The 13291-nt window shown below is 42.4% G+C and overlaps 1 protein-coding gene across 2 annotated transcripts in view; it reads right to left on the reverse strand.

Moving 5' to 3' along the window:
- Positions 1–13291, reverse strand: part of ISM1 (isthmin 1) — a 40706-nt gene that overhangs the window by 17424 nt on the left and 9991 nt on the right. The window contains exon 3 of one of the 2 annotated variants that reach the window (XM_086631106.1): positions 489–725. In XM_086631106.1, coding sequence (XP_086487232.1) covers positions 489–725 — 237 coding nt within the window. The remainder of the gene's footprint in view (positions 1–488; positions 726–13291) is intronic. The other variant, XM_086631108.1, reaches the window with a different exon arrangement.

Below are 13291 nucleotides of genomic sequence, written 5' to 3' on the forward strand. Positions count from 1 at the left end.
CAGAGGACCACATTTTGAGCTGAAACTTAAAGACTTGTTCTCTTATAACCTTTGGGGATGGTTGCATTTTATAATAGCACACCAAAAGAGAATTTGTTCACAAACAAATTTTGCAACAGAGAATTAAAAACAGAATTTAAATTACCCATTTAATATCAATGAACAGAATATGTTCTAAAATGGCAAAAGCAAAGGTGGCTTTAATACCATTAATAGGTCTATATTGATACGCACGCTTAGGCAAGCAACACTATCCAAAGAGAAATTCAGAAAAAAATAGAAATCTGTGCATTCACTTAAGACAGAAAGTACATTATATATTAAAAATTATATATATATATATATATAATGCCTCTCTTGGTGTTCTTGCTAGAGAGACAGGGTGTTCTGACTGCATGCCATGGAAGCGAGGCTGAAAGTTCTCTTGGTTCAGTAAAATAATTTGTGCAGCTCATAAAAAAATATCACAGGTTAACATAAATTTGTACCTGAATGTTGGGATTCTGCCCATTGATATCTGCTTTTGACAGGTCAGGGAAGTTTGGGAGATCCAGGAGAAAAGATCTGGGTCCATCTCTTTGCAAGGACGTATGCCCGTTTTCCTGCCTGAATCGCTGCTTAGGGAATGGCCGGTGGGCAGCCTGGAGATCGGGGTATTCTCTTCTGTCCTCAGAGTTCAGGTTGAAGCTGTCTTCAGGAGAATGGTCTTCTGCAGTGAGTGTGTTCTGGGGGAAAAAAAGCAACTCACTGTAACAACAACGGAGAGAGCGCACGGTCCTGCCAGTGCCCCCGGCTCCAGCCTCCTGTCAATCATGGTTGTTCAAGGCCAGGTTGGATGAGGTTTTGAGCAACCTGATGTAGTTGGGTTGGAAGCGGGGCTGGAACTAGCTGATCTTTGAGGACCCTTCCAACCTAAACCATTCTATGATTCTATGATTCGATGGTTGCCGAATGCATACAGAAATCCTTACAGCACACACACCCATGGCTGCGGGCTGAAACACACGGGATTTATGACTGGTATTTTCTCGGGTGCTCGTGAGTGTGGCATCTGACTCTCACTGAAATACACTTAGTTACAGTGGTGCAAATCTGTAACCATCTGACAGAAGATAAAACTGAGTCAGACTCGGGCGCTAAGCTCTTCCAGGTTCCTGTAACGTTCCAGCCTTGCAGTGAGCACCTACATATTGACACAAGCGTCTAACTTGAAGCGTATCTGAAAACACGAAGATCTGAAGCAACCTCTGGCAAATCAAATCATATCGCATTAAACGTGTCCCTAAAATGGTGAAGGGTATCTTTATCATCAATAGTTTTAGTTTGCTTTGTTCCAAAGTGGAGCAAAACCACTGACTGCTGAGTGCATGTTGAAATTTATGGTATTATATGATCCCGCTGCTGAACTGGCAACTCCCCCACTCTCTCCTCAGTCTGCAACAACTTCCATCTCGTTGTCTGTGTTCCTCACCCAGTTTCTCTGGTCTGAACCTTCCTTCCTCTGGGATCCCATTTTCATGTTTGCCTAACGGTGGGATTGAATTTCACCGAGTTGTGGGTCAGCGGTTAATGCTTTTGTTATTGTTGAGCGTACTTTCGGGTTTTGTAGTATATTACAGCAGGCTGCCGTTGAACCAGCAGCACTGCAGCCACTGACTTTGACCTCACCAAGGAGACAGATACAGCTAGTATCAAAACACTCGCTCCCTGGGTTAGGACTGGCCTGGAGACTTGGGGGAAAAAAAACAGCAGAGAATTCAAATCTTCTTATGGCTACAAAAAAATGCGCGGGGCAGATTCGGCACAGGTTTTGCTTTTGACTCAGCTGAAAAATGTTAGGCTTGAGGTCTTAGTATGACTGCCTGGGGAGCTTTTTATTTTCAGTTCATAAAGAGACAGCAAGCATGGAGAGGGTAAATGTTAAAGACCTCTCTTTTAAAACAAGCACAATTAAAGTGGAATGGCCACACGTGGTTCTGGCTCTACTGACGCATATTTTTGCCAGCATTTCTGGTTAAACGCAATCTCCATCCAGCTCCCCCGGCTCAAATTAAGCGAGCATACCTTTTGTTGAGCTCTCAGATAGATAAGAGTTCCAATGCCTTTTCTTTTATTTCGTGTTTATTTGCTTAGGAGGTTCTAAATTGACCCTTGAAGAGATTTTACAATATAATCCATGCACATTACAGATAAATATTCAGTGAGTTAAATAAACCAAGATTTAAGAGTTAACCTTTGACTAAGTGACATCATCTCAAGCAAAAACTAAGGTGGTTCTCCTCTCCCCTTCTCTCTGCACTGCATTTGTAAAGAGCAAAATCAGATTTAGCAGAATTAATGTTGTCTTGGTAGAACGGTTACACTTTGGAAGTGCCAAAAGGATACTTTCATATATCTGTCTACAGCACAGATGCAAAAAGTTCATTCTGAATTAGTGTACATGGGCAGAGCTAAAAATGTACGTGCTCCTGCCAGTCTGTACTGCTTGAAGGCTTCGCTTTGTTGGAGGCCAGGTGAGACTTTCAGATGCCTTTAGTGGGCCACCCATTAACACACTCTTCATACAATATAAAGTAGGAAGCAAATGACACAGCAGCAAGCTCTGGAACACAAAATTGAGGGCCACCCCTCTACCTTTAGGTTCTTTTACCCATGTGCTAGTGTCTTAACTTGGCACTTATCAGACAGAATTTAACTGCAAACTTCTTGGTGCATGAGGATGAAATGGCTTCTCAGTTACGTCTGAGAAGGTATAATTTTGTTGTTATTAAACTACTTCAGACAGAAACTGAAAAAAAAGTCGTACTTAACTACTTTTTTTCTGGGGTATCATGCCGATAATCTTGCCTTTATTAAAAATAAAGTGAGATTTTATTAAAAAATAATAAAATTCTCTCATACAATTTCATACTTTCCCTATCCGCTTGCCACTTCAGGAGCACCTCGATTCTCCACGTTAACACACCACAGAGCTAGAGCTGGCCAAGGACTTTAGAGACCAACGTTTAATTCTCTGATACGACTCGCTGTGTGATCTTGGCAGGTCACGGTCTGTCTGTGCCTCGGTGGGGATAACGGCACTTCCCTTCCTCACTGTGATGTTTGCGGGAAGCTCAGCAACTACAATAATAAGGGCTATATAAAAAGTTTTTAATAGTGTCAGACAGATGGAATATCACATGGAGTTAGTTAGAAAATTGTCATGGTGAAGTAATGACATCAGGCTGATCGGGCCCACTCCCAAGCTGCTTGGGGCAGGGACTGTGGCTAATTACAGACTGAATGAGTTGGGGTTGTTCAACGTTAAAAACCGAGGGGGACGCGATAACTGCCCTGCGCCAAAGGCCGCTGCAGCGAGGGAAGGGATGGCCCACTCTGCGTGTTCAGGGTGGAGACCATCAGAAGACGCCGGTTCAACGTTGGGTACACATTTCTAATGGAAGCGACAGCCAAGCTCGAGGGCAGATTGGGGGGGGACAGGTGGAATTTGTCTTTGAGAGGAGGGGTGGGTGACTAACGCCTGGCAGGAATGTCACCGGTAAAACAGTGCGTCCTCTGCCTACAAGCAGTGTCATCTTTTGCAGTGCCTTTCAGGCGACCATGAGCCCAGGCTGTGCCTCCTTGGGGCTCCTGTGTCATACTGCAACACAAGCAAACGGAAACGCTCAGTAACGCGTGATCATTTCAGTTCTCTGCTCATAGTACGCCAACTGAAAAAACCATTTGCTTCCAGTTACTAAATCCAACAGAATGCCTATTTTTTAGGTAGATAATTCTTGGTGTAGCATCTAAGCTGCTATGCTGTATTATTAGAAGGTAATGCTGAATTATTAGAAATGTAAATTTCTGGTAAAAAGATAAAAGAGGCTGCCATCAATAAAAAGTGACCTTGAACTGCGTGGGAAGAGAAGATCCGCATGTGAAGAGGCTCACTCTGTTTTACTGCATTAACTCAGGCAAAGGATCTTCCAAGGCCAATCGAGCAGGAAAAAGTGTGCCCTTACTGCAATGCCAGCATCCTTCTAAAGAAAAGAGGGTTCATGTTCCAAAGCTAATAGATGAAATTTAATTTTATTTTTTTTTTCTCAGGGGTGGGGAATATTCTTCTCTTCTTATTTCTGCGCTATTTCACATGTTTATACTTCACACTGTTTATTTTTAGGTGTACACAATTTGTATTCCCGATTGCTTTTGGGAAAGCAGTGTTGCTTGCCTTCCTTTAAAAGCTATGTCACTTCATTCTGAACTACTGACTCAGTTTCTTTGAAGTTATGACATTTCTAATTCAGGCACATTGGCTTCTTACTCAAATGATGCATCTGCTCTAAATATTTTAAGATAAATCACTGCTTTTCCTTCATTTAACAGGACTATTCACCACTTTTAAACTTTCCATTGAGATGATTTTTAAGGGGTTACTCATGCTTGCTGTCAGCTACAGTTCTGCTGCCCCACGGGATCAGATATTTATAGAAGTTCCTAATTAAAAACCCACACTGAAAAAGGGAGGGCACCAGTTCAGTTCTCATCGATGTCTTTGTGTCCGTCTACAAGGCAGGAAAGAAGAGGGATTAACAGGGCCTTTGTGAGAATAACTTTAAATACTGGAGATACAGGTGGGACCTTCACCATGGCAGGGTTTAAGACGCCAAGAGACAACCCTGCATGCAGGAAAAATTTCCTACCTGATACTGCAGTTTAACTTTTCAATAATCAAATGGGTTATTTAAACCCCCTCCATTGCCTTCCTATTTTATTTCTCCCACGTTAGACATTAGCTGCAGGGAAGTGTACCATCTCTATTTCCCACAGAGATGTTAAACAGAAATGGGAACTTGTAAAAATACCAAACTAGGGAAAAAGATAATTTCTCTGCCTTTTTAGCAGGTGAGGAATCCATCTCCCTCCTCTTTTCCTTATTTTAATCCCATTTTCAGTCCTGTAAAAACAACCAAGACAGAGAATGAGTGAGGAATGACTGGAGCTACAGAAAATACTCAAGAGGCGCTGCTCCTTCTCTGTCCTTCATACTTCTTACCTTCCTTAGTTCCCTCCCCACTTGCCAAACTAACGGCACATTTGCAAGCACGGCTAATTACAGAGTTGAAAGAATTTGGGAAAACCGATGCAACTTACATCCCTAACAGCTCCCAGACAGCAAGGGAATCCATTACTAAATCCCTGCTGCAGCTACATTGCTTTTTTATTTCTTGTATACTCCTTTGAAATATCTTGTAAAATGATCTTGACAAGAGGTCTTGAATTCAAAAATCAACAGTCTGTCAATGCACTTTCATGATGCACCTGTACAGCATCTTCAACCACCGGGAACAAGGACCATTTGTTTATTAGGAAACTTCACAGACGCTATAAAAGGTTATATTGCTATCAGAGACAAAATGAGGCCTGGGGCCTCCACAGAAAACCATTATAGCCATTAGGACTGGTTTCATTTCCCACCTGCCTCAACAGATTGTTTTGATTTTTGAAGGCTGTCATGTGTTTCCAGGTTAGTGCTAAATGATCACTTTGAAATTAAGCGGTCTGGGGAGGCTGAGTAACACACCGGGGTACTGCATGAGACTTTCACCTCTGCAGACCCAAGATCGGTAATGAACTTGGGTGATCTAATTCCTGGAGTTTATTTATTTTTTTTGTCTATCATGAGTATAAGCAGCACAGGACCTAGAAGGAAGAGGTGTGAGGACAGTGTTAGGGAAGCAGACAGTGAAGTTAACAGCTGAAAAGCATTATCAAAGATACACAGAGGAAAATTTCTTTTATGATTAATGCCACGTACAGTCCAGGCAGTCAGAAGACCTTTGTTCTGTTCTTAGCTGTCTTGGCTTTTTCATTTAACAGGCAAATCACTCGGGTTCCTATCTAATTTCTGTGTGACTAGCTGAAAGCATGCAGGGGTACTGAGTCTTACAGCTCTGGTTCACTCTGAGGAGCCACTGATGTATCTCCAGAAGAAGTCAGACCAGAGGGCTGTCACATCAATCACTCAGCTACTGAGACTCTCATTTTCTTAAAACATGCACGTCCCTCATGCTCACGTGTATCAACAAGTAAAAGGCCTTGTCTTTAGAAAGCCACACAAATTAATTGTTGCAATAATTAATAGCATGTTTTAGATAATCACTGTCTATAAATCCTTTAAAATGGACTACATTGGTTTGCATGTACGCAACTGTTTTCACTAAGAGGCTTCAAAACATAGCATCTGCTTTAAACATTGTGTAAATAGAAGATGACTCACTGATTACAGTTGGTAATAAAAATAAAAATAATTTGAAAAAAAGAGTTCTGTTTATCAGGGTCTATTTTTTAAGAATTCTCTATGTAGTCCAGCAAAATTAGTAAAATGATGTTGTATGCACTTCTTTCTAACTTGCAGTACATCTGCATGTGTGATGAAGTGGCGACGCAAAGACCAGACCCAGCCATCCCACAGGATACTGCTATGGGGCACATGAGCTTCAGGGGCTCTTGAAGTGATTTTGTTTCTGTGGAGAACAGGATGGAGTCACAAATACTCTTGCAATTAGGACAGCAGAAATTCAGAGGAGACGTGTCGATCCACCGTCATGGTTGGACAGAGGTCTTCTGTACCCAGCTAAAATGCTGGGTGCCAGTGGCAGCGTAGTTAGGCAGTGAGGTGCTTGGGACACCCAAGTACACACCCAGCCTAACACAGCTGATTTTCTGGTGTACACCAGAATAGCTCTAGGAGCTGCGTACAGCAGAAGCAGAATCTTAAAGCATCTGGGCACACTTATCTCAGAATCATAGCTTTTGAATTTTAGGGTTCTTTACACTAAAACCTTCTAGCCCTCATAGCTACACAGAAAATCTTGAGAACTGAACACGTAGCCAGGAATTATGTTATGACTGCAGAGATCCTAGGGCAGTAGCGTTGATGCCTCCTTCACATCTAAGGTCTAGCAAGTCTCAGACCACTCTTTCGAGGCACACAGCCAACACTTCGACAGGACCCTCCACAGCGGAGGAAAAGGCTGTTGCCTTGTTGCACCATCTGACCTGATACATCCCGAGTGCCGGAGCAGCCCTACTGCCACTCCTCCCCTCCATAGCCTGTTTATTCACCTGCAGTCGTCCAGCTTTGGTCCATCCTTCCTTCAGTCTCTGGCTAGGAGTTTCTCCCACCAAGCTCCCTGTCTCTTCCGCACCATTAGTAAGCAGTGGGTCCAGATCTGAACTGCTCTGGCAGACAATATTTTTTCCTCAGAGCTTAAGGAGAAAACCAACGGTATTGTCCTCAGATCTGGCAACCTTTTGCTGCACGTTGTGGACACGCATTTCACAGCACAGCTATTTTTTATGCTCTGATGTTTGCTTGTATTTCATGTTTTCCTTCAGCTGGAAAATACAAACAGTATGGTTCAGCTTGGAGGTGAAGAACTGCCAGTTTGTATAAACACTTTGATAATAAAAAGGACTTGGTGGTGATTACAGCTCAATGTCGGCTGGAAAAAACAGAGGCCCTTTAGCAACAGTACACACTGGTGCTTTGTTCTTCAGCAGATACTCAGCCATCTATGGGATGGCCAAGCGCACAGAATTAGAATCATGTAGGGCTTTGACAGATGTTCAGTGCCAAGTTTTCCTTGTAGTTAACAGAGATTTTCAGTTGCCTAAGCTGGTGGTAAACATTTAGTTGCTCTTCACAACTCTGAAGATCTTCCCTGTAATCACTGCCTGGCTGGAGCTCTCCATACAGGATGTGTTGATTTAGCAGTTGAAGAGGCAAATGTACAACTGAAGAGCAGCCCAGCTATTCCACTTCAATAACCTGTGGTGCCAAAATGCTAATACTTTGAAAGTTCTGATTCTTTTTAGGCTTTATTAAATACTTGCATAAAATCAGTCGTACAATAAAGCTTTAAACAGAACCCATTTATACCATGGCTAAATTTAATTGAATGAGTCTAATCTCACCCATCACTTGAAATCTGCATCACAATCTACACGTGGGATTCCAGCAAAACAGGAAAATCTGCCTTAAGCTGCAATCAAAACCGCAAAAGCAAAGGAAATCCAGAATATTCATACTTTTTGTATACAACTTCTTGGTCAGGCTTCGCAGGCAAGCTCACACAAAGTCAGTGTAAATGGGAGAACAAACATACATACATCTGAAATGATTTTCACGGGTTTTAAACTAGGTCCTTTTGCAAGTTTATTCCACTAAATCACTACGGCTAGGATTTCACTAGGTGAACCAGCTTTAATAAATGAAGTTTTCATCCCTCCCTAGCCAAAAGAGTAACCTTACTTGAAACCTTTTCAATTTCCAAAGTTGCCTTCAGCTGTTAGATTCCAAGAAACAGCTATTCCCAGTCTCTGTGTCTCCCTCTCATATGCCACCGCATATCCACCCTACACTTTCAAAAGTGTCTATGACTCCGGCTGTGTTAGCTGGCAGATGTTTTTAGAGACTAGAAAGTGTTTAGTCCCTGTGGACTAAAAGTTACATGATGACTTCATCACATAAGCAAAAGCTAATAACGGGAAAGCAAGAAAGCAGACAAGTGTTATATTCCAAAAACATGATGTTTCCTGTGCTTCTGGCAACACTACTTCTGTGCCTGAAAAAAGGCAAATCACTTGAGTCTTGATGCTCAAAACATACACGCCACCGAATCACTGCGAGATAATTTACTTGACCCTCCCTTAGCGCCCTTCCCCACCAAGACTCGTTTTTCTTTTGATGGAAGTTAGAGGGTGAAGGCAGAGGAAAGGCAGTGTTTGTTTACATTCGATGTGTGCCTCACAACACGCTCTGGAAGGGGTTGTTACTACACTCAGGAGCTCACAACAAAACAGCAGCAGAAACCTGAGCGGCTGCCTCAGGACCACGCACCTCTGCTCCTGCAGCGAAGTATTCTTTCAAGCCCGAGTGTACAGTTTTACCCTCTCCATTTAGAAAACTTTGGGGACTGACACATGAGCAACTGGAAGTCATTAGGATAAATGGCATCTGTACATGCAGTGCAGTAACTGTCTTATTTACGTATCAAGACATCAGCAGTGGACTTTATGCCCCCTCTCTACATCTCTGTGAACTACCCTAGTGACAGAACAAGAGAAAGAAACAGGAGGAAGCAGATACACAAGAGAAAGGCCTCCCTCCAGTGACATTATGGGGAAGAAGAGCAAGTGAGTAGATATGCAGAACACCGTGACAATGCGAAGACCCTTCTCTGTTTAAGAGGGGAGAGAGAACAGATTTGCCCTAGAGAGGAGTGAGGGCTTTTTATATTACGAGTTCCATGCATGTATATATAAATTTTCTTAGAACAGTAAGGGAGGGGGGCTATTTCCTAGAGCTGATTAAAGAAGCATGACTCGATTTTCAATTTCAAACGACTCGGGGGGCATTCCAATCGACTGCAGACAGGAAATGAATACCATACATGCACTGAACAAGGCAGATGCTTTTAAATCTGACACTTACGTGAAAAGAAAACATCTTCATTTCTGTCTCCCCTTCACCCCACGATCACTAGTTAGTTCTGAGCTATTTTTAGGATAAATGGTTTTATTTTTCATACTTGTTATAATCTTAGCATGCGCCTGAAGCCACCCAGACGCCACTGACAATAAACTGTATGGCGCAGGCCAAACGCATCTTTAGATTAGTCCCAGTAGCCAGATGCAGCAGCAAGGTAGAAAAGGAAAGATAAGCAGTTCAAGTCTGAGCTAACCTAACCTCCTCTGTTAGAGGAACAGAGATCGGACCCTGGTTCATACACCGGATCTCCAGGAGGGAAAGCTCTTTCTGTACAGAAAGTCCAACGCATACACAGCAGACGCGCTGCAGAGCTTCCAGCTACCGAACTGCGCTGAAGAGCTAAATAGTCATCTTTTCTCCTCGTGTGACTCTTACTGCAATAATTGGCATGGGAGTATTATGGGGTTTATAAGCCAATTGCAATTTGTGGCTCCTTTTATCAACGGCAGCAGCGCGTGTTGGGGAATTGGCATATACGGCTCTTTTCCCGCACTCACTCCGTATGCTTTCAAACACATGATTTCAGCTGCACACTCCTCTTGGATTTTATTGCATGAAGACTTAAATACGATAAAGAAAAAAAAAAAATCAGAGAGGTGGTATTAATCTGGCCCTTACTTTGATGTTATGCAAATAATTACTTCTTTTTTTTTTTTGATGTTAAGATTGCCATAGCTATATTCCTAGGAAGATGAAAATACGATCCTCTTAGGAGAGAGACAGGAGAAGAAGAAAGAGGGACGAGTAGGTGAGAAAGGCAGCTCTGATTTACATTATTCAAAAAGCCATGAATGCTAGATCAAAGAGCCAGAATCAAACTCACCACCACTGAAGGATTTCAGCAGGTTTTTCAGAGCTATTGATCCCTCAAGGGCAAACTCTTTTACACACTAGGTGACGCCTCCAACTAGCCAGAACTCCCACCTTATGCTGGCTAAGCCTCACGTAGTTTGCTTTCATCAGCTGGCATACTGGGAAAAGCAGAGATAGTTAAGACACTGCTGTATCTGAGCCTGATGAAGGAGACATACAGCAGAGCGCAGAAATAGCATGTGTGCATTTTCTGCACTAGATGCTGCCTTTTTAATGGCCATCATGGTAGATGTGAAATGAAAGAACAGATTCCTCACTGAAGAGCTGTGTGGTGACCACTGATACCATGGAGTGCTTTGGCTGAGGACAGAACACAAGTCACTCTGGTGCGAGCCCTGGCCAGGGTTTGTTTGCACAGCATTGACTTGCTGATAAATATAAAACCATCTCATATTTTGTTGTGGGATGAAGGTGGGATAAGACATTTAAGGAGCTACTGCAGTTCAGCCAGCAAGTGGTGACTCGTTCACGAGTTTGGACTCACAGGTCTAATCTGAACACCCAGGAGGCACAGGATCCAACCCTAAATCAAGTCCTGAACTGTCAAATGCACTACAGATTGGCATCTTTTGCCCCCCTCCCTTCCTAGGGTCAGGTGTCTTTGGAGTCCGGTAGAGAAGCTTCCAGGTGTTCTGCCTTGTCGGGACACTTCCGGATCATGCCTTAAGCAAGAGCCACTGGAATTGGGTGTAGTAAAGTAATTTCACCTGGTGCATCCCCAGATGGTCCCCTAAGAGCTGCCTTCAGGCTTCTGATAACAGATCGCTTGCACTGGGCTCATTGTTGCTGCCATTGTAGCATCCCTGGGAGTGCTCTGTTGATCCTGCTTTCCACATCCACAGTGTTACACACACGGCTACAACAGCGCATTACACATCATTCAGTTCTTTCCAAGCTCTGCTCACAATTCAAAGTCTACCTACTCCCACCAGCACTTAGCAGAAGCTGCTACCTTACACGTTTTCATGAAACAGACGACCCTTTTCCTTCTGCATGTTTTGATCAGGAGCGAGTGCTGCTACCATTTAAATGCGTGTCAAAAGCTCCAGGACTCTATCAGGCTAAACAGTTTGTTCAAAACCTTTGATGCTATTGTTCCAGTACACCTGTAGACGCAGACGTGGTGTGGCTACTCTAGGTTCCCTTTTGATATATATTTTCACAAATGTTAGACATATACATATCAACCCCTCTAGTCTTTCCCAATAAAAACTTGGGACTCCGAAGCACAAGCTGAGGTACCTTACTGGCCAGCTGCAGCAAGCCTTTCGTAAATAACGTGACAATCAACCCCAGTAAAGGAAAACGATACTCCAGAAGCTCTACTCTGAACTTACATCTGTTTTCCTATTGTAGGAAGGAATAAGAAGATAGAAATAAATGCTGAACACCTAAACAAGTTCTGAATTAAAAAAAGAGCTGGTAGTAGTAATTATGGATGAATTGTAAACCACCTGCAAACGTTAAGACTGCTGCACTCTTCTGCAGACCGTCAAGACTATGCTGCAAACCTCCAACAGACATGGACTGTGCTCTATAAAAATCATGATGAATACAGACTTGTTTTTATATTACGGAGGTCCTAATCCTCCTCCTCCTCTGCCTTTGCTCTATTGTTACAACATCAAAGACCAACTGCTGGCCAAGATACAGTCAATATGAAAAGGGCGACCAGCAAATTTACTGCTTGACTTCATTCCCTTTACATGGAATAGGCACCATGGCCCTTTTTCAAAGTCCAATCACAGACATATATCTTTTTTATTGGACATCATGTACAATAAAGCGAGGCTGTAACTTGGAAAAAAAAATAGAACACCTTAAAAAATCCCATGAGGTGAACATTCCTTTATAAAAATATCACTGTGGTTACGTGTTTTGAAAAACTCTAGGCACTCTGAAGTGCAAAAGGCATGGACTGGCTAGGTTATAGTTTAGCTAAGATGCATACCCATGCCTAATATCTAGTTGGTTTAAAAAAACCCAACTAATAAAAAGTGATATATTTAAGACAGAATGCCAGTGTCATTCAAATAAACTGAAATGGCAGCATTCATGTCACGAGAATCATTAACTGCTTTGTTACAGCCTGGTCTGTGCAGTGAACCTTTACAGACTTCATCAGTTCAGAGAATCTTAAAATCAGCAGCACAAAATGCCACTATACACACTGCATCTCACACAACTCCAGTCTGATTACTCAGGTAACGAGGACACTTTCAGATGAGAGTTGTATCTGTAGACATTAAAGACAAGGACAGTTTTATTGCTGTTGTGTTGCTAAATAGATGCTAAATGATTTCTTGCTCTGAAATTGAACAGTGTATAAGCAACTCGTACGATGTAGGAGGTGAGTACATTAAGGGTGTTACAAAATCCACGCTGCTTAGTAATGGTTTCTATTTTTTAATAAATTATATGTCAATATCGTGGGAAGTTTTTGTCTGAAACTATTTAAACTATTAATCCTTTTTGGTTTTTTGGGTAACTTGTGCAAATAGACGTTAGTAAATATCTGATTACTAATGTTATATCTAGACCAAGTCTATATTGATTTTACAATTCTCCAGATTTATGTTTTGTCACAACTACAGTAACCTTCGGCAGCCGGTTCCAGTGATGTAATCATGGTTTCCTCATGGTAAAATCTGCTGCTGCTGGGTTACTTCTAGGGCAAGAAAGATACCAAAGCTATGTGACTAATTTTCGAAGCACTAGCTTCAAAAAATAGCCATCCTATTGCTATGGCTCTTTGAAACTCTTTCCATTACCTTATATTCTGCTGTTAGTCACCTCCTCTTTCCATCGCAGCCTACAGTGCAGTTTGTCTGGTGCAAGGACCTCACCTCCAACTCAGCCTTCCCGGGCATGTACAAGAAA

The sequence above is a fragment of the Tauraco erythrolophus genome, chromosome 2 (genome assembly GCF_009769465.1).
Source record: "Tauraco erythrolophus isolate bTauEry1 chromosome 2, bTauEry1.pri, whole genome shotgun sequence".
In the NCBI taxonomy this organism is placed as follows: Eukaryota; Metazoa; Chordata; class Aves; order Musophagiformes; family Musophagidae; genus Tauraco; species Tauraco erythrolophus.